We start from the raw sequence: 20,827 nt of genomic DNA on the forward strand, positions 1-20,827 counted from the left end.
AGGCTTATAGCTAGGGATAACATCCTAGGGTTGCATATTCCATAATAACATAAACGACAATAATATCACTTAACATGTTCCAAATAGGATTAACAAGTAACAATCACACTCAACAACTAAATTAGTATGCATGTTGCATGATATGCAAATGACGGTTAACCCAGTTAACCAAATGCATTCTGGAAACGGATGGACATCAAACGGATCAGCCCTAACACCAGCCACGGTGGGACCATTTCGGCCCGCGTACCTCTTACACCACACAAAGGTAGTCAGATCAGCAGTAAACCCGTAGGTCTGCCATTTCGGTCTGCTACAAGAGTCGTCTACAAACGCTCTTACACGGCATTCCGGGTCTTATGACCATTTTGGAAACCGACGAGGTCTAGAGTACGTCCTGTGTTAATACCTCATTAATGTTGCATGAATGCAGGATGATTAGTCAAACAACGTCTCCGAATCTCACTCGACACGTCGCCACGTGTTCTAGCTAAATTAATGTCTCTAAAAACTTACCCTAAGGTAACAGTCGATTCTGCGACAAAAGACATTTCTTCACAACAACACATAACTCATGATGATCTCCAAATCATCCGACTCATCTCCATCCGATGGTCAAAACTGCTCAACGAGAGTATCCCGGACTTATCAATTTCCCGGACTTATCCCCAGGATAGCCCAACAACACAGCTGCTCCAACAGCACAAGAGTATCCCGCATTCACAAGGTCTCACGCCTCAGTGAAGATCCATGCTTTCCACAAGGTCTCACGCCTCAGTGGAGTATCACGCATTCACAAGGTATCACGCCTCAGTGAAGCTTCTCGGCTCATCCCTTGGATGGCTAAACAAACTGCTCAACGAGCGAAGGAGTATCAACATACTCAGAACTTACCAAACTCCTCAACACTTGGATCCGACGACACTTCTCGTTTTCAAAAACTAAGATTTGCATCCTAAGCTTCCTTTCGAGTTTGTTATCATGATTTGAAGATTTAGAGGTTGTTTAATGTCTTATGAGTTTTCTTTTCAAAATAATATCCTTTTAGTCTTATCGCATAATCTTATAAGTTCTCGGGATCTCCTAATCCCCAACTGACTCCAGAGAATGTCTCGATCCATGGAACACCATAACAAGGCCCGAATCTCATTCGTCCTATCAAACTTTCTCAAAACTCTCAAAATAAAATCGGCATGACCTGCCCGCTATTCTCACTTTTCAGAAACTCAGATTTCATTGCAAAAGCATAATTAACTCAGCACAATCAACCAACATATCATATATCAACATATTATGCAATAACCACGTAGCACTTAGCATATAAGACATGCATCACACATCCTAAATTACCCAATTAGCACTTAGCATGTAATTCACTCTAAAAACATTCAGTAGATGAAACATCTACATTGTCAGCCGAAGCCTCAGAAAACATTTTTCCAATCAAACACAACCAAGTGCATAAACAGTAAACAATGTCGAAAGCATCGACCCTAAGCATTAACTAGAGATTCAGTGAGTAGCCCTCACCTGAAGATTCTCCAGGATGGTTCTCTAGCTCTTCCTCACAATCAAAGCCTTGCTCCTCTGGGAATTCCTCAAAATCACCTTTAGAGCAAAACCACAGAAATACTATCAGAATCTATCGGAAACTAAGCTATCGATACTCACTAAGGCTACACGAAGTAATACATACTCCGAGGTACGATAATCTAGCGCGAAAGGACAAGTTTTCGAAAAAGGAATTTTCCTCCTCCTCCCCTATAGGGCTCGGCCACTTTTCACAATTGTGGGATTCGATTTTTCTTCGATCAAACTTGGTTCCTATGCTATCATTAGCCGTAACTAAGGGTATTCTAAACTCGGAAAAATTATCGGATCAAAAACTGTCGCAGGGGTATTTTGGTCATGATTTTTAACTTAGAATTTCAAAACTGAAATCCCAAAAAGCAAATTTGACAGGGACGTTACTAACGACGTTTATGACAACTAATCCTACTAGCACTAAGCTAAGGCGATAGTTTTCAGCCTAAAGGTTGAAGCTTTACTCCAAAAATGGGTATTTAAGGCATAAATTGATTCCGGCGGAAATCCGGCGACATTACGGAAAATATAATCCGGCAGAAGTGATCTTGGGCACGTAAGGAAGATGTTTAGAATCAAAAATGAAATATTCAGGATAGTTTTGCAAAAACCTCAAAACTATCAGCTCAGAAAAGTCTACAGAAAAGCTATGGAAAAAGCGATCAGAGGTAAGGATTAGCGACTATACCTCGAAGCCTTGAAGTAGCAACTGATTAATCAACGATCAAGCAAGAAATGAAGAAAATCTCTTCTCCTCCTCCCCTTGTGAAACTCGCGGCCTCCTTGGATGAAATGGGTAAGATTTTGTGATATTTTCTCATTCTTGGCTATATATAGAGGTTGGCAAAACGCGGTAAAATGAAAGTTTCGCGAATCTGATTTTTCCGGCGTCATTCTCCGTGAATTCTAAGATAGGTTTTGGCGAAAGAATTCCAAAACTAAAATGAGGTCTCCTTGTATTTTTGGCGACTAATGCATAATCGGTATAAAACTATTTTACCCGATAAGTTGCTTTTTGCATCGGATGTCGGAATAGAAAACTTCCTTCTGAAGAAAGATTGAAATCATCAAGAGAAATGGGTGTACGCGTGTAGAATCTTCATTTGATGTTCCGAATAGAAAAAGTCCTCATAGTCGGGTGATTCTAGGGTTTTGAAATACCAGGGTTTCGGTTTCGGCAAACTTCCGATGATTGGAATCGGACGTTCGTAGATTCTAGAGTTTCGCCTCGAAACGATTGTGATATATGGAAAAAGAGAAGTTCTAACATTTCTCTGAAGATTTTTGGAATTAACTTCCATCGTGCCTAAAAGTGAAAACTAGCTATATACTAGGGTTTTCTGACCTAGGTTTAAGCGTGTAACGATCGTGCTATAACTTTTATCGACTTTGGTACAATCCTTAGACTTTTCCTGAACTTTCTCCTTCATAAATTTATTTCATTTAATAAACTCTTGTTCAGGTTTCCCTTCACAATACATCAACCCTAATCGTGAATAAGATTTTATTCACTTAGCATAAGCTTAAAAACTTGGGTCTTACATCATCAACACTCATAATCTCACAAAGTTTCAGTTTAAGTCTGACCAAAAGAATTAACCCTAAACTAAAACTAATAGAAACTAATAAAAAGACTAAGTAAATAGATTAAAAAAAACTAAACTAATGCAAATGCATTTATGAACTAATAAGGGACTTAACTTGACTAATAACTCAAAAAAGGACTAAAAAGGTAAAAGAAAGAAACAAGAAGGACTCGACAAAGATAGAATAAACATCGGGTCATCAATGGGGTTGCGAAACAAGGGCCGCAACTGACCACCCCTCGTCACCCGAAGAACCAGCCTCCTCCGCCAAACCCCAGTACATAGGAAGCAAAACCATAAGAAGGAACCAACTATTGTGAGGAGCCTTCAACCGCATCTACATCGCAAGAGGATCTTTAAGTCGATTTTGTTGACTCAAAACCGACACAATTCACAAGAGACTAATACCGACGCTACATAGTAACATTTGGCTTCGATTGTATAGGCGGACGTTACTTTGTCTCATGTAGCATCGGTTAAACAGCTGACGCAACTCACCTATATTATTTTTAAAGCAACAATGTCAAACTCGTGTAGAGATTGATAATTATCCAATTCATCTCATCTTTGTTTTCAATGATAGATGGAGCTTCATTTTGATCATCGAAATATATATAAATTGTTTTTTTTTTCATCAAGTACCATGTATCGTTGTTATAAGTTTTGAATTCGATCATATAACATGATCACTTGTTATTGTGATTTCCCTATTATCTACCATCACCGAGAAAATAGATAAATTAGAGTGACTAAGTGGTCAAGCTATAAAACTGGGGTAAATAGTCAAGTTGGTCCCTGAATGTGTCCACCGACTTCAACTTCACCTTAAACTTTAAAAATGACGTCCGTGATCCTTAAATGTGGCAAAACTCCTTCATAGTAGTCCCTGGGTTAAAACAAGTTGACGGACGTTAACGAAATGCTGACATGGAATTTTTTTCCGTCAAGGGTGATGCTTATGTGGCATTTGAACCCATAAAATAATAAAATAGTTAAATAAAAAAACAAAATTGAAATTCCTAAATTGCAGAAGTGAAGAACCCCGAATCATAGGTGATAAAATCCAAAATTGCAGAAACAACGAATCACGCAAGCAGAAACGAAGAAGCCTGAAGCAGTACTTCAACCAAATATGAAGAAGCTTCAATCAGACAACAAAGAAAGGAAAGAGCACAAAGCTTGAATCAGAAAATGAAGAAGCGTAGGACTTCAACCAGAGAACTGCGCGTGATGAGAAGAAGATGAGGTAATTGTTGTGGGTTCTAGTTTTCATGGTGCTGAGGCCAGATCTGAAGCTTTCTCATCCGATCTAGGTTGAAAAGCTTGATGAAGCTTTCACCTTTTTTTTTCACAGATGAAGAATGGAAATTAGATAGACTTTTCATTTTTGTTTAAATGAAGGTTTCTTGAGCAGCTATAGTGTGTGTCTGTGTGATTCCTAGAGCAAAAGTGGTGACTATGCTAATACATGGAGGTTTTAAACCGTGACACAGGTAGAGGAATTGAAAATCACAGGCAAAGAAAGGGGCTTCTGAGAATTGCAAAGAATAGGAATTGACCTTTTTTTGTGGTATTTCTTTCCATTTTCCTCCCATGAATAGGAAATTTTGTTCCCCCAATTGAATTCGAAGTTTGCTATTTTCTACTTTTTTTCATCTGTGAATGGAGAAAGTTTATATCTTGGAATTGATTTGAACCTATATGTCTTCGTTTATTATGATTTAATACACAGGAGAATATGGTAAAATTGTTTATTTTTTTATTTAACTATTTTATTTTATTATTTTCTGGGTTCAAATGACACATAAGCATCATCTTTGACAAAAAAAAAATTCATGTAAGCAGTCCGTTAACGTCCGTCAACTATTTTTAACTCAGGGACTACTGTGAAGGAGTTTTGCCACATTTAGGGACCACGGGCGTCATTTTTAAAGTTTAGGGACGAAATTGAAGTCGGTGAACACATTCAGGGACCAACTTGACTATTTACCCATAAAACTGAGTTCAAAGCTTTCAACAAAAATGCATAGTATTAGGTGACACATAAAAATTATTTATATATATTCAATTTATTTATTTCTTTTCTTAGGTAATACTATTCAGTTCTATTAACCACTAAAAAATAAAGAAGAGTTGAAATTGAATAAATAATAATCTCAACATAAATTTAGCGCTACTGCGAGGAAAATAATTCAACTGCTGCAATAATCATAAGCACTAACAATCATAAGCAAAAACTAACAACAATAAAAATAATAATATTATATTTATTAATTAATTATATTATTACAAATATTACTTTGGTGTATTACATGATCCGATTCTTTCAAGCTTGAAAAATCGTTTCTCAAGAGTTAAGGGAATTTATTTTGCTTGTCTCCACGATCCTCATTGTTTGTATCTCCTTTTCCCAACAACGTTTTATTGCCCCACATAATTTTCTCGGGTTCTTCTATTAGGATCTTTCATTATTCTACAAATAATCTAAGGCCATTAGTTTTAACACCCCCTTATTAATCTCACACCCTCTTTTATTTTCTAAATTTCCTTAATACTCTCTCTTATAAAGAGATAGTCAAAGTGTGATAGTATTTTCACACTCACTAAGTGTGAAACGCTTAAAACGAAAGGAAGAATGTGAAGAGAGAATAAAGATACTCAATTCGCACAATTGTATTTCACACTCAAGGGTGTGAAACACAATTCAGTTTCGCACTCAAGATCAGTAGTGTGAATGAACTTTATTTTCAATTTTAAATTTTTCGTTTCTTTAGAATTAGATGTCACACTCAAGTGTGTGAAACATTTTCAAATTTCACACTCAAGAGTGTGAGTTATTGAACTGTTAATAATTTTTTAATTTTTTTTTTGTTTTTTTATAATTTTCATTTCACACTCAAGAGTGTGAAATCTTTTCAAATTTCACACTCAAGAGTGTGAAAGAACCAAGTGTTAAGAATTTTATTTTTAATTTTAAATATTTAGTTTTTAATAATTAAATTTCACACTCAAATGTGTGAAACATTTTCAAATTTCACACTCAAGAGTGTGAGTTATTGAACTGTTAATAATTTTATTTTTAAAAAAAAAATTGATTTTTTTATATTTTCATTTCACACTCAAGAGTGTGAAATATTTTCAAATTTCACCCTCAAGAGTGTGAAGGAACCAACTGTTAAGAATGTGAAAATGTTTTCCACTCACTGAGTGTGAAATACTTAAAACGAAAGGAAGAAGGTGAAGAGAGAACGAACATACATCGGTTCACACTTACAATGTTTGAAATGTTTTCACATATATTAAGTGTGAAAAGTGGCAACGAAGAAAACTATGAGATGAGAGTAAAAGTGAAGGGTGGTGTGATAAACAAAAATGATGGTAGTGATAATATAGGAAAAATGATATGTTTGGAATGAAATTAAATTTTAAAGGGTATTTCAGATATTTTGGTGCATAAAGGAGAGTGGGGGATTAATTGAGGGGTGTTAAAACTAATGTCCATAATCTAATACGTTGGTGCGCTGTATTAAGTATGGGAAAATGCTATGTGGCACAACGTGGGGTCTCGTGCACCACGCAGGAGAGAGTTTCTGGCGGTGTACCACGCAGGAGAGAGTTTCTGGCGGTTTGACACCGCCAGAAATGTGTAACGCTTGCAGTTATTTTAGCACCGCATGTTATTGGCGGTTTTAAACCGCCACTAACTTCTGCTCGTGCACTCTAGTGCATAAGCCCATCGTACCAAATAACACTGCTCATTAAGTATGTTAATATAAGTTTACACAATATATTATGAGTTTATATATTGCTTAATGCTAACATTTATTGTTTGATGTTAACATTTATTGTATAAGATTATCCATCAATCAACTTTTATACATTAAAATGATGAGTTATTTAATCTAGCATATAGAGGTGGGATAAGGACTCGTAAGTTTATGACGTATAAGCTACTTCAAAATATTTAATCCACCACCACCCTCCACTACTTCCATCACCTCCACCACCCATCATCCACCACCCCACCCTTCGCCACTTCAACCGCCATTGCCCTCAGCAGAATCACCACCTCAACCATCGCCACTACAACCTACAACACTGCCGCCACCAGCACCACCATAACCGCCATTGCCACCACCACAACCAACTCCACCACCATCCTCACTACCACCTCCACCACCGCCATAGCCACTATATCCACCACCACCCACCTCCAACACCACTACCGCCAATGCCACAACCACCATTGTCCACCGCCACCTCTACCACCACTACCCCACCACCCTTCGCCACTTCCACCGCCACCACCCTCCACCAAATATATGATTGTATTAATTTAAAAAATATGATAAATTATACCGTGTATGACTAAACGCTGAATAATATTAAATTTTTATCAAGTCTAATCCTATTAGGTCTAATGTTATCATACATTATACTATTAAATTTTATACTATACAACATAACAAAGAACCCTTACACTCATTTTCCTCTTGTAAAAAAAAATGCCTTACACTTCAAGTATAGATTACGCTCAATCTTAGTCCCTCAAGTTATTACAACAAATTAACTCCCTTTATTTTTAAAATTAAGCAGATCTTGTCCAACTATCAGTTTTCTTCTACCAAAAACTTAGCTCACATTTTGTGACCTTCTCATTTTCTGACCAAATATTCAGGGGTTGAAATATAGATTTGAAATATGAAAAATTCTAAAGGTTTAAAAACCATCAATGTACTGAAGATTTGATAAATTTAAAGGATTTTATTGGATGTAAGGTTAGGGTTTGAGGGACCTGTTAAGGATTTTGTGCATGATGACCCTTAATCCTGAAAACCTTGTACTGGCCTACTAAGTGCAGAATGCGTCGTTATGGCAAAGTTATCTTGCTGATAATAAAACAAATTTTCTAACTGACAATTTTTACAAGAACAAAGCTTATCCAAGTTACATGATTGAAGATCAACATTGGAATAATGATTGAATATGATAATGGTATAAATACATCCTTCAGTGGACCAAAGCAGTTTCATGTACATCCGTTAAGTGAATTCCCTAGACAAGTTCAAGACATGATAAGCCTACATTGAAAAATCAATCTCAGCCTTCCCAAGACACAAGTGAAGTGTTGTCCTTTTCATCATGTTTTCATCAGTACTTCTGGTCTATCATCTTCATGTTGTCAACTCCTATTATGTTGATCTCTATCAAGAGCATCAAACACCCATTCACTTATTTCTTCTGCTGAGTCATCCTCGCTTAATCTATCAAACTCCGCCACTGATATCGTTTTCCCACTAATTGAGTGTGGGTTGATGGATTTATCTTGCTTGTGTTTATTAGCCATGGACGTAGGTGAAGAAGATCTTGAGTGTATTGGACTTGGTGTTTCTAGCCCTTTAGTTGGAATCTCAATTTGCAATTTAGGTCTCTCAATAGATTCAAATTCATCCTTTATTTTTTCAATGGCATCTAATAGTTCTCTGACCTTGTCCCTGTCTTTTCTGCATTAAAATTGTAAATGCATAGGGGAGCATGTGTTAACATGAGGAAAACAGACTAGAGCAGGGGCAGAAAGAGAACAAGAAACAACATACCTGAAAACTCCTTCCTTTTGAATGTGAAACTGCTTGTTCATGGTATCCACTATATTCAGAGTGGTCAAAACCTGACAAGTAGAAAATGACATAAGGATCTCTTTCATGTTACCTCAAGTGTTTGTACATTCAAGTTCGCTAAGAGTACATTCACTCCAATGGCTAAGGGTATGTTTGGATATCTGTTGGCGCCAGTGCTAACGGGCGTTATCACTCACTTCAAAGCAAAAAGTTAGCGAAACTCTTTTCATAGATTGTGATGAATGTGCTTTCACATTAACTCAACTGCTTTCACGTTAGCACTCACTTCGAGGCAAAAGCACATTCAAAATGTCTAGGAATGGGCGCTGACAAAAACATAAACACACCCTAAGATTGTCTTACATCCATGAGAGCCATGAGAGATTTTTACTACACATAATTGGATAAATAAAATATTAAAAGAAAACTACCTTGGATTCGATATCCAAATATTCTTCTTCAAGCTTTTTCCTTGAATTCACAACTTTCGAACCGTCAATATCTACAGCTGCCATTATTTCTAACCTGATATAAATCAACAGTTCAAGGCATGGGTTTGAAACAATAGATTATTCAGAGAGGCAGAACGACATACCCTTGACCCGAACTTAAATTATCCACAAGTGTTCTTATTTGAGGAACAGTTGAACCCAATTTCTCCTACACATAAAGTAAGCCCCTGATGAGAAGATCAGAAAAATGCAGTAGACAAGTGAATGAAACAAAAAAGATAGATGTTAAGTTAGGATAATTTATTACCTTGTAAGAAGACAGAAGATGGATAGCCAAATTCACAAAATGATCCCCATATTTCTCCAGCTCAGCACTTTCACATGTAATAAGAAAAAAATTGGAAATATGAAAATTAATCAACGAAAATATGCACTTTATAAAAAGTGATATTGATTTGTATAACAAGTTTGAAAAGTGGTAAAAAGTTGTTTCCATGTGACTAAGGTCAGAGGTTCAAGTCTTGCAAACAGCCTCTTGAATAAAAAAGCACAGTAAGGCTGCGTACAATAAACCAAGTGGTCGGACCCTTGCATACAATAAACCAAGTGATCGCGCCCTGCGCATAGCGCAAGCTTTGGTGCACTGGGCTGCCCCTTTATAATTTCAAGAGTTATTGGATCTATGTTTGATTGTCCATGGGTACTGAACTACAGGACTTACTTGACCTGCTCCTCTTTTCTCTTTGTATGTGAGGCTTGATATACCCATGTGCTCTCTAGAAATTTGATCCATGTATCAACAACTTTGGCTTCCATTCTATAAGAAGCAATGGCGCGCACCAACTCATCTTCCTAATATCAGAAAACTTTATAATGGATAATGACTAATAATAAAATGGTTTACATCATATCACTAATTTTTTGTCAGCCCTCAAAATGAGATTTGTACCTTCATTTTTAAATGTGCAATAATTTGATTGCTTGCTTCATCAAACTGATCTCTTTCTTCTTTTGCATTGTGGAAGCGTACACGAGCAGATGCCAACAAGGTGTTGACCTACAATAATATCTCAATGTTATGTAATACCAGCAAAGGGCAACTGACATATCCGTTAAGATTATACTGCCAAGTGAGCATAGTTGCATAGGGCACTCATTGCTATTAACCAAACTTAGAGCCATGTATACACATACTTGGTATGCAGTCATCAGTTCAGGTACAGCTAAAAAGATGTAATTCCTGAACTGAATTAAAAGTTTTTGAGCATCATAATTCAAGCATTCAAGAACGGGTGAAAAAAATAAAATACAATATAAACCTTTTTCAGTTTGTCTTCGAGCTCATTTTTCTGCTTCTCAAGTTCTTCAATCTCCACTGCCAGTTCCTACAAAATGCACCCCAACCATTGTATATCTATTTCAAAAAACAAGTATGATTCAGAACTAAATGGATTCCTTCAAAATAGACATTAAATGATTTCTCCTAAAGACTGTATAAATCAATACTCAACCATACACAACAAAAATCATAAGAATATTGAAATAATAGTTGAAAATTGACTAAACAACCAATTTACGTAGAATAACATAGTCCTGAGAGAAAGATACATCTTGGTATGCCATATTTTAAGCACATTTAAGATATTATGGAGATAACATCTGTTCTGAGAGTTTTATACAAACAATCAAAGAAGCAATAACACTTGGAATATTAATGGATACAGTTGCGATGGTGACCAACTAGATGATTTGGATTGCCGGTGAGAGGCTACCCCAATGGTGGTGGTTGAGAGAACTCACTCACTGAAGAGTGGGGAATCTTTCTTATAATAAAAACACATCCAATGGTGTGGCAGAACGTGGCGACTTCAATGGAGGTGGTTTTTCCAAGGTTCAGACGATGATGGCGGGACAAACCCGATGGAACTAGTGGTAAGAAAACCCCGCACCAGCATCGAAGACAAGATTCATCAGAGAAAAAAGAATCATCTGCTGGGAAAACCAAAAACCTAGTCTAGGGCTCTGATACCATGAGAAGAGGGAAGAAAAAATTTTGAAAATTTTTACTCATTCATCTTATGATAATGACTAGAGAACACACATATATACACCGTACAAGTGGACCTACAGGCATAACTACCTTTCTAACAAATAAACCAGTATACATTAACAAACCTACCATTGAACCAGAATAAAATCTAATATTTTGTTTTGTCAAGACTTCAATCTTGCTAGTTAAGCCCATCTTCTTTCGCAAAAGAAGAAATATATTTAGGAGACTCTATGCTTAGGCATGTAACTTGACCTATTGTGAGAAAAGTTCTTTGGTGAAAGTTTTCATATAAGTCTTCATTATATCCATGACAAGATGAAAAAATGTGCTCCTTTGGAGGAGAATTACCTTCTCAACCTGGCTAACCTCATTGGACTTAGTTACCCGAAAATGAAGTGCTTCTTCCTTTTGAGATCTGGTTCGTAACCAAAAAGTAATAGAATATAAGAAAATAATCTTCAAAAGTTCAATTCAAGGTCAACATTTTCATATTTTCCTCACCAACTTTCAACAAGTCAAAAAGCAAATGAGATGGATCAAGTATTAACATGTTACAATGTTCTAAAAAATATGCATCTTGCAAGCACAACACATACAATAAAAGATAACGTTTTCTTTTTCCTTTTCTTTCTGTTCATAAGAAACTCATAGTATCTATTTTTCTGCACCTTTGTTCTAAAATGCGACTCTCAGCTTTTGCAGCAGAATTTGCAAGAGACTCTGATAAAACTTTTAATTTATCAACCTGCAAATGATTCAATCACACATCATTGACCACAAAAAGTGTAACACCAGAAGCAGGAAACTAAGCATTGCACAGTGGGAAAAAATTGCTTGCTTGCTAAAGCCAATGAGTAATATTAATATAATATTGGAATGCAGAAAACAAAGTGTGTTTGAGTACACGGTGAGCTAAAATTACAGTGGACAGAAGCAACTTCCCTTAGCTTTTGGGGCTGACCACCATGATTTTGGTTTTACCCTGGTTTTCCACCGTGTATTCAAACATGCACAAAAATGTATTCAGATTTTAGGAGCCTAGAAGCTTACAACAACAACCACCAAAGCTCCTACCAGATGTGGTCAGCTAAATGGATCAACCAAAACTATAACAAAAATATTTCTCTCCCCTTTTACCATACAAGGGAGGTTTAGGGGCAAAAGTGTTCAAAAAATCCTAGGATCCTTTCATTTGTTACATCTAAAGATTAAAGCTTATAATAAAGAAATGATGAAAGTGGAGTTTAAGTATTATGGGGAATTCCAGAGTTCAAGTAATAGATCTTAGACAAGCCTGACAAAGGGGGTTATTAGGTATGCACAATACTACAATGAACAAAAACAAGTAAATAAAACAGGATGTGGGAACAGAAAAGCACTGCACCAAAATAATATGCCCCTCCAAGCCCTTTATTTAATGAATAGCATGAACAACTTTGCATAATGCAATATCAAGTTTCAATGCCTTATACACTCTTTTCATAGATAAGATTCTACAGTAATAAAATATAAGAACAAAATAAAAACTACAGAAAATCACTCCACAATGACCTTTTCTGCATGAAGTTCCGGAGAATCACCATAGCTAAAGTGTTTCCTTTTCAGTAAGAGTTCCTCCAATTTAGAACATATATGAATATTTTTCAGAGCTACTTCAAGAGCCTGAAATAAAACCGAAATGTTCAACTGCCACTAATGTCTAGATTTACATAAATATGTGCTCAAGTGCTTAAAATATACTCATAAGCCATACAAGAAGCTTGTGTATAGTTCGAAGAAATAACAGGTATTAATCCAAAACACACACACACACACACAAACAGAGGAAGTTAGCCAGGTAGATAAGAAAATAAAGTTTTTTACACCTTGTCATCAAGAATTAAAGCATCACTATTAAGTATCAGTCATCTTGTAATAAAAGGATAACACCCACGTTAGAGCAACTTTAACGGATCATCTCAAGGTGGAGGGGAAGACTGAGCACCCTAGGAAGATTATTCATCTTATCACAACTAAGACAGGCAGCAATCATGCGGTGTTCTATAATTTATGTGGTAAAATGGTATTTCCCAATACTGATACTTGTATGAAGGTTGAAAAATATAGACACATTGCTTCCCTCAAAGGCGAATTTGGATAAATTCTCCTTCAATATTGTAGAACTAGGAATTACTACAGTCAGAAGAGAACAAGCACAAAATTTCATATTTTAACAAGACTGTAATGAAGTTAAGATAGAAATTAAAACTCATATTTACCACACCTAGAGAAATTGACACCTCTATCCAAGAAACAAAAAAAAAAAAATTACTTGAGATATAGCACATGACATGAAGACTTTATTCAAAAGTGGATTTCAATATGCAAAATTATGTCGTGGATCGTAATACGAATATTTTGAGGATATTGATAGATCAAGTAGCAATACATCAATATAAAATATCCCCAAGTTCAACCACCACAATATGACCCCATGTATGACACACAAGCTCACCTCTATTGCAACAGAAGCTGTCTCTTTGGGTGATTTTACAAAATTTTCATCTGGATTGGTTTCTTTCATCTTCTCAACTTTTTCCTTCAAATTGCAGGCTTCAACTTCTATTCTGAGAGAGGAAGGTACGTCACACGCAAGAAGAGAAAAGAATAACATATTTACTCTTGAGTATAACGACGGGTTGATGCATTATAGGTCAAGAAGATTTATCTAATGCAGTATCGATGGAAGTGTTGAATATATTGTAACATGATGGTAAAATACACATCATGTATTGATTGAAAAATTCAGAATCCAATAATTTAACAGACTACTGTAAATGCTTGATTTCAATAATGAAATCCATAAATACATAATGAACACTAGTTGAGTAAGAAAATAAAATAAAAATTGAGGAGACTTGTATATGTTGTTATTTAAGACTAAATAATGTATTTCTGACCCATTGAAACCAAATGCACTGTTATAAACTCTAATTTTTAGTGTATTAAATATAAGAAGTGATCCTCCAATTGATCAAACATGCACACAGAATATGCAGATGCAGCTATGAAAAACATGTTCCATGACCATGCATATAGGAGAGGGGGAGAGACAGTAGTGGTTGTATTAAGAATGATAGATTTAAAGAATGAAGGGTAGAGTAATCCTCACATCTAGGCTAACTTTTGGGATAGATTTAGGCCTAACCTGAACTCTAAGACAATATCAAACTCAGTCCTAGATCCATTGTTGGGCCACCCGTCGAAATTTGAAGTTCAAGAATTGACATGACCCACATTTATTCCAAGAAAAATTAATGAAGTCAATCAGCCTGATTACCATTTCAGGATATTTTGATTTAGTTAATTTAGCACCATAGATATCCCATAATGGGACAAGGGAATTTCGATAAATATGAAGCTTGTAATCTCCACGCTCCAGATATACAATCGTGGGTGTGAGGGGGTGTTACGGTCCCACATTGACTAGAGGTATGGCTAAAAAAGGTCTTACAAATGATAGGCCAAATGGCCAACCCACACCCCAAAGCTAGCTTTTAGGGTAGAGTTTTGCCTAACCTAAATTCGAAGAAGTTTTAAGTACCGGCACATATAAACCAAGCATATATTAGTCAAGTTCAAATAGAACATCTACTATAAACTAAAGCAAATGTCAAACAAGCATCAATACAGATGTGTATCCTAACAACCTCATGAGATCAGCATTTACTTTCAGCCCTGAAATTGCATCTTGGATAAATTGAAGTAATTCTTCTCGCTTTGCCTGTTGAAAAGACAAGACAGAAAAGAAAATATATGTAGGTATCACATAAGTGCATATAACTCCAGTAACATTCTTCTAAAATGTGTAAAAATTCAGTACTTTTTGAGGTCAAAAGTGCTATGCATATAGCACACAGTGCAAGCATCAAATCAAGAGAAGTTCACAAGACCATTTCAGGCAATAAATTCAAAAAAAAGTTATGATGAAAAGGAAGATAGCAATGTTATGTTTGAAGTAACGTTTTAAAAAAAGTAACTTCTTTTTTTAATTTCAAACATTAAAAACAGTTTTCAGTGTGCATGTTATGGCGAAGTTAAGGTCAGTGGCGCAGTAGGTCCATTGATAGAGTCACGATTAAGCATCCAGTTTGACGATTTTGAAAACCAAAGAAAGTGCAATATTCTATCAAAAGTCCGGTCATACAGACGTTGTATCAAATTAGAAACAAGAACGGGCATAAATCAAGCATCTCAATAATTCTGAGCTACACATGTATGTGGGTTTATATTGGCTACAAACAAATAATTCTATATAAAATATTGATATCATTACCAGTACTTCATCTTCATATCCAGAAAATGCTTTTGCCAAATCCTGTACACTGAATAACAACGAAGCTTTTTCTTCCTTTCCTCCTTTAATACAGAGCCTGTATAACCAAAACATACCAGAAGCAGATTTTTAGGCAAGCTATTCCTAATATGCCAACCAGTAACTGTTTTCAACCAATACTTGGCTAAGACATCAGTTTATCAAAAGGAAAGTTAAAAACAGAAGCACAAAGTTACCCATATAACTCTGAAAGTAGTGAAACTTCTTCCTCATTTGGTGCTTCGAGAATCTGAGTCACACAAAAGAGTTAACCTGCGGTTAAGTTCCATAAATCAGCAAATATAAAGCTCAGCCACTGTAAATGGAATATCACTGAAAATAGACAATGTTAAGAATTGTATGGAAAAATAAACTTCCATGTAGGATCCTTGTTACTTCCATACACTCATGTCTTAATTTTTGAACATACCATTACCAGTGAACTACAATCATGATTCAAACTAGTACCAGAACAGTAACATGTTTTCCTGCAATAAAAAAACAACTAGCAGCTTAAAGATAATATATTAGGAATTTTCTCCTTCTATAGCATTCAATTTGTTATGGAATCAAATGATAGGACCAGTACATTGGCCCAACATTGACGAGGTCCTAATTAACAGTTATATCATTTATGTGATGATATCATATCTACACTTAACTCTATCCATGCTCATTACAAACCTATGTATTTATACACGATCAGGGGACACAACTCACGTACACTATCTGTCAAGCCCTAATCCTTATTTCTCCCTCAATTTTGCTGACTTGAGCGCCGGAGCACCTTGCATGTACCCACCTCTGGTGCCCACTTAATCTCTGGATATGAGAAGAATGAGACCCTTTGCGATAAGTACCAAGTTATTCAATCTTTGCCTATACAAAGGTTCTGCAATCTTATACAGAACACAATTCAAATTATGTAATTTACATTTTCATTTCCATGCCGGAAGTACAGGTAATATGAAATCAAGTTTATACTTTATATAACTAAAAACTGTCAAACTTAACCCATTGTAACATGGAAATCCTCTTGAGAAATTACATGAGGCAATTCAGTATCCCATTTGCACTCATCTAATAGACTAATACTAACCTAAACATGTAACATGGTGACAGTTATAGATAGCATTGCTTCAACTCACCACTGACAATGTTATGCCCTCAAGAGCTTGACTGCAAAGAAAGACATCGCGAAAAGTTTTAGGTTCACCCACCATGCCAGGGTCTACATAGTAAATCTGTCCATTGTCATACACTATTAGCATGAATTAATAAGAAAAGTAAATAACCAAGTTACCAAAAACAATGTGCTTGTGAAAAAGGGATGTCAATGCAAAGAAAGGAGTTAGCTCAACATAGTGCAGCCACTATTGGAGAGGGAAAAATAAAGTAATAAAAACTAAGATGAGTTTCACTAACCAAAGTAGGTGTTTTAGGCGAATCCTTAAAATCATCAAAAGGAAATTGGTTGTCTTGATCTTTTGAATTGGTGTCAGAATTAATGCAGGAAGCACCAAGCCTCTCAACTTCTCTGAGTGCAACCAACCACCTTCTTAGCAACTGAACTCTCTCTATCCCTCTACATGAAACAGAAACTTCTTCTAACCGTTTTACAGTATGCTTAAAACTCTGCATATTCCTTGACACCTGTTCAATAATAGAACCATAGAACCATTCAGACACTCACTACACTTAGTAGAAAAAAAATGCCCACATTTTTTTTTGAAAAATCTCCATTGAAGGTTGAATTCAGAGATTTCGTATACAGCAAGGTATCATTGCCAAGTTACAAACTTTCTTCCAAACCCAGAATTAAAAACGAAAAAGTAAAAGGAAAAATGAAATTTTTAGAAAAGGGTGTTACAATGCGGTCCTGGATGATTCTGGCTCCGCCGGCGACGGCGTTGCTTGCATGGAGGACAACGGTGTCGGCGTAGTTACGGACGGCGCGGCTGAGATTGCTTTGGCCACCTGCTTCCACCGCTTTGTTCACGGCAGATTTTACCCACGACATTCTTCTTTTTCAGTCTTCACCACCTTCTTCTATCTGTGTCTATGTAGATGTAAATGCATGTGCATTTGTCTGTGATTTGAATCTGGTGATGGAAGGTGAAGGTGGTGGTTGATTATGGTTTGTGTGAGATGCAATTGAAGCTGAGTTTGTGACAGAGAGAGAGAAAATTGGTGAAAGGAAGAAGAAGTCATTGCTTTTGCTGTTTGCTGTCAGCAAGTTCGATTCATCTGCCTTAAGTTTCGGTTCATGTTTTTTAATTCCATTACTATCATTTTTCTTTTCACCAATTTGTCTTTGAATTTTGAATTTTAGAACTTATATACCTTGCTGTTCTTTTGTCTCTTTTTCATGGTATGTTTGCTCATCATATTTTTCATTTCTAATAATAAGGTGTAGCGCAACTAATAGATAGTTGTATTTTTTAAGTATTTAGACTAGGGTTCGATTCCTTTGCAATGTGTATGGAGAAATATTTATTGGGAGAGACATACTCACTTAATGTGATCTCCGAGCCTTGGAGGATTAGTCTCATGACTGTCGGCCGGGAAAATACCTTCCGAAAGAAAAAAAATATTTTTCATTTCTTTATCCTCTCTTTCTATTTGTATTCTCTCACCTTCATACACCTCATATGATAGTTAGGATTATTATTTATTACATCTATTAAGGAGGCTATTATTGTAATTAACCAGACAATTGTTGCTATGGTTAGTTAGTAGAATGCTTAGTTAATTAAAGAGAGTTACAAATTGTTGCTATGGTTAGTTAGTAGAATGCTTAGTTAATTAAAGAGAGTTACAAATAAAGGGAAGGAACTCATACACACCAAAATTCCACGCCAGCCAATCTTGAGAGATATAGAAAAAGAATGGAGAAAAGTGAGATGTCATGAGTAGTGTCATAGATAACGAACAGAGATAAGTGAAAAGAAGTAAGACGTATGAAGAAAAAATGTGAAGAAAGAGAAAAGAAGTGTGAATGTATAAAACTTCTATAAATAATTAGTTAAATGGAGTGAGTGAGTAATTGAGTTTTTTTTCGTAGAGAAATATTAGTTGTTAGTAATGTTAGTAAATTAGTTATCCTCAGGGTTCAAACCTTGGACCTTCACTATTTATCCCACCTAACCTTTATGTCCATATAGCTCTTACCACTTGAACTATCTTTCGGAGACGAGTGAGTCATTGAGTGATGTGAGGCTATAAATAAGAGTGAAAATGATTAGGAAGTGCATCACTTGTACTAAGGAGAATTTGTAGGAAAGTTATGGGTCTTTCCAACACTCAAGACATTTTCTACCTTTTCTAGCTTCTATTGGATAGTTCCTCTCTACACCATTCACAAACTGTTGCACTACTACTAAAACGCTCATTTAGGAAAGAAAAATCATTCGCACAACAGTTAAAATTTTCGTTCCAAAATTATTTTGAGACGGAATTTGTGACTAAAACATTTCGTCACGATTTTGTGCGTCGCAAAGTCTTTGGAGCAGAAAATTCTACCCCGTTGCAAACTTGGGACGGAAATAGGGACGAAAAATATTGGAATATAGTTTTTAAATTTTAAATAATAAGTTTGTGACGAAATTTGTGACGGAGGTAATAATTTTTTTGTTACGGATCATATCACTTCGTTGCACATTTTGGACGGAATCCAATAATTTCTAATATTCTATTTTTAAATAATAGTTCTGTGACGGAGTTGGTGACAAAATAATAACCTTTTGAGACGAAATTGAGAAATAGCATAGTCTGTCCCAAATCCGCGACGGATATATTCCGTCACGAAATTGTGAAAGTTACAAAGCTACTACATGTTTGGGACGAAATATTTCCATCACAAACGTATAATCTTGGGGCGGAAGAACTTGTTTGAGATTTTGTCACAACTAATTTTGGCATATTGCGAGTTGGAAGTTGATGATGCATCCTTCCATCCAAACTGAGAGCATTGGAATTTCTTCACCCAACAACGTCAATCATAATGGTAGAGTACCCAGAGCAAGATACTAAAAATGAACTGAGTAATTGGAGCAATCTATCAGTCAATTAAGTAATTAAAACTGGAAAATCAACAAAACTATCAGTCAATGCTTCCTTACTCTTTTGAGAGTTTTTTTAGCTTGGTGGGTGTATCTTTGGTCTTTTTCAGCTTGGTTTTTTTCTTGCATTTGATGCAGGGTTAGCTCGAGATCCATGTGGCCCAAGCAAGGGTTTTAGGTACAAAATGTCTCACATTAATGTGAAAAGTTTAATAGTATTTTTGTAAAAAAGACCTCAAATAAAAATCAAGGCTTCAGTTCAAAAAATTATTTTTACATAAAAAGTTTTAATAAAGAAATTTTTTTAGGTAAAAATACTTCACTTTAAAATTTGTTTTAGACCTCATTAAGTGTTGGGCTGACCCTGATTTGATGGGTTTTCGTAAATTATGTATTTGTAGTTTTGGTTTAGTAAAGGTGGTGGATAGGTCTTTTTGTACAAGGTTGTACATCTAGGTTGTTTCTCATCTCTCTATTTACTGAATATACTCTTTTTTTACTTTCTAAGAAAACAAACATTTAAAATTTAATTGCAGTTTCGGTCCCTGTAGTATAGGGTTCGGGTAATTTTGGTCCTTAATTTTCTGTTTAATTTTAGTGCCCTTAATTTTCTGTTTAATTTTAGTGCTCTAATTTTTATAATCAAATAAATTCCGTACCTTGTGAACTTTTTATTTAGTAGTTAATAATATTTGATGACGAGGAAATAATTTAAAATAATTAATAACACATTAGAAATAGATTTATAATTTTTTATTTTAAAAAATTAGAACACTTCAAAGTATATTTCTAAGAATTCCCAGATACTAGTTTTTAGTACTTTTTAATTTAAAAAGCACACAGGAAAATAAGGAGTAAATCTTAGTCATTAAATTGCCTTTCTATCCAGAAAAAAGATTTGAGCACAAACAATTTTAAAAAGCACAAACAAATCATTAGGCTATTTGAGCAAATCCATTATATGAGAAACAACAATGTCTGTCACTTTGGCTTTCATGTAACATGCCCTGTTCTAGTTCTTCCCTCCAATATAATCCAATTTGATTTTGATTTTATTATCTTTTATGCATTGGATAAAAGTTATACTATTTTCATTTTATTTCCTATTTTCAATTGTTT

At 35.4% G+C, this 20,827-nt stretch overlaps 1 protein-coding gene across 1 annotated transcript; it reads right to left on the reverse strand.

Moving 5' to 3' along the window:
- Positions 1-8,130: 8,130 nt before the first annotated feature.
- Positions 8,131-17,744, reverse strand: LOC130720298 (uncharacterized). The gene is made up of 18 exons (XM_057570926.1): positions 17,518-17,744; positions 17,073-17,300; positions 16,796-16,891; positions 15,845-15,897; positions 15,609-15,705; positions 14,983-15,056; positions 13,788-13,899; positions 12,845-12,955; positions 11,962-12,038; positions 11,642-11,708; positions 10,560-10,625; positions 10,190-10,297; positions 9,962-10,092; positions 9,548-9,614; positions 9,384-9,448; positions 9,220-9,313; positions 8,768-8,838; positions 8,131-8,674 (listed from the first exon to the last, which is right to left on the reverse strand). Exons 1-18 carry the CDS (start codon positions 17,665-17,667, stop codon positions 8,353-8,355), a joined length of 1,989 nt encoding a protein of 662 aa, XP_057426909.1. The 5' UTR covers positions 17,668-17,744; the 3' UTR covers positions 8,131-8,352.
- Positions 17,745-20,827: the final 3,083 nt, after the last annotated feature.

This window comes from Lotus japonicus, chromosome 5 (genome assembly GCF_012489685.1).
Source record: "Lotus japonicus ecotype B-129 chromosome 5, LjGifu_v1.2".
In the NCBI taxonomy this organism is placed as follows: domain Eukaryota; kingdom Viridiplantae; phylum Streptophyta; class Magnoliopsida; order Fabales; family Fabaceae; genus Lotus; species Lotus japonicus.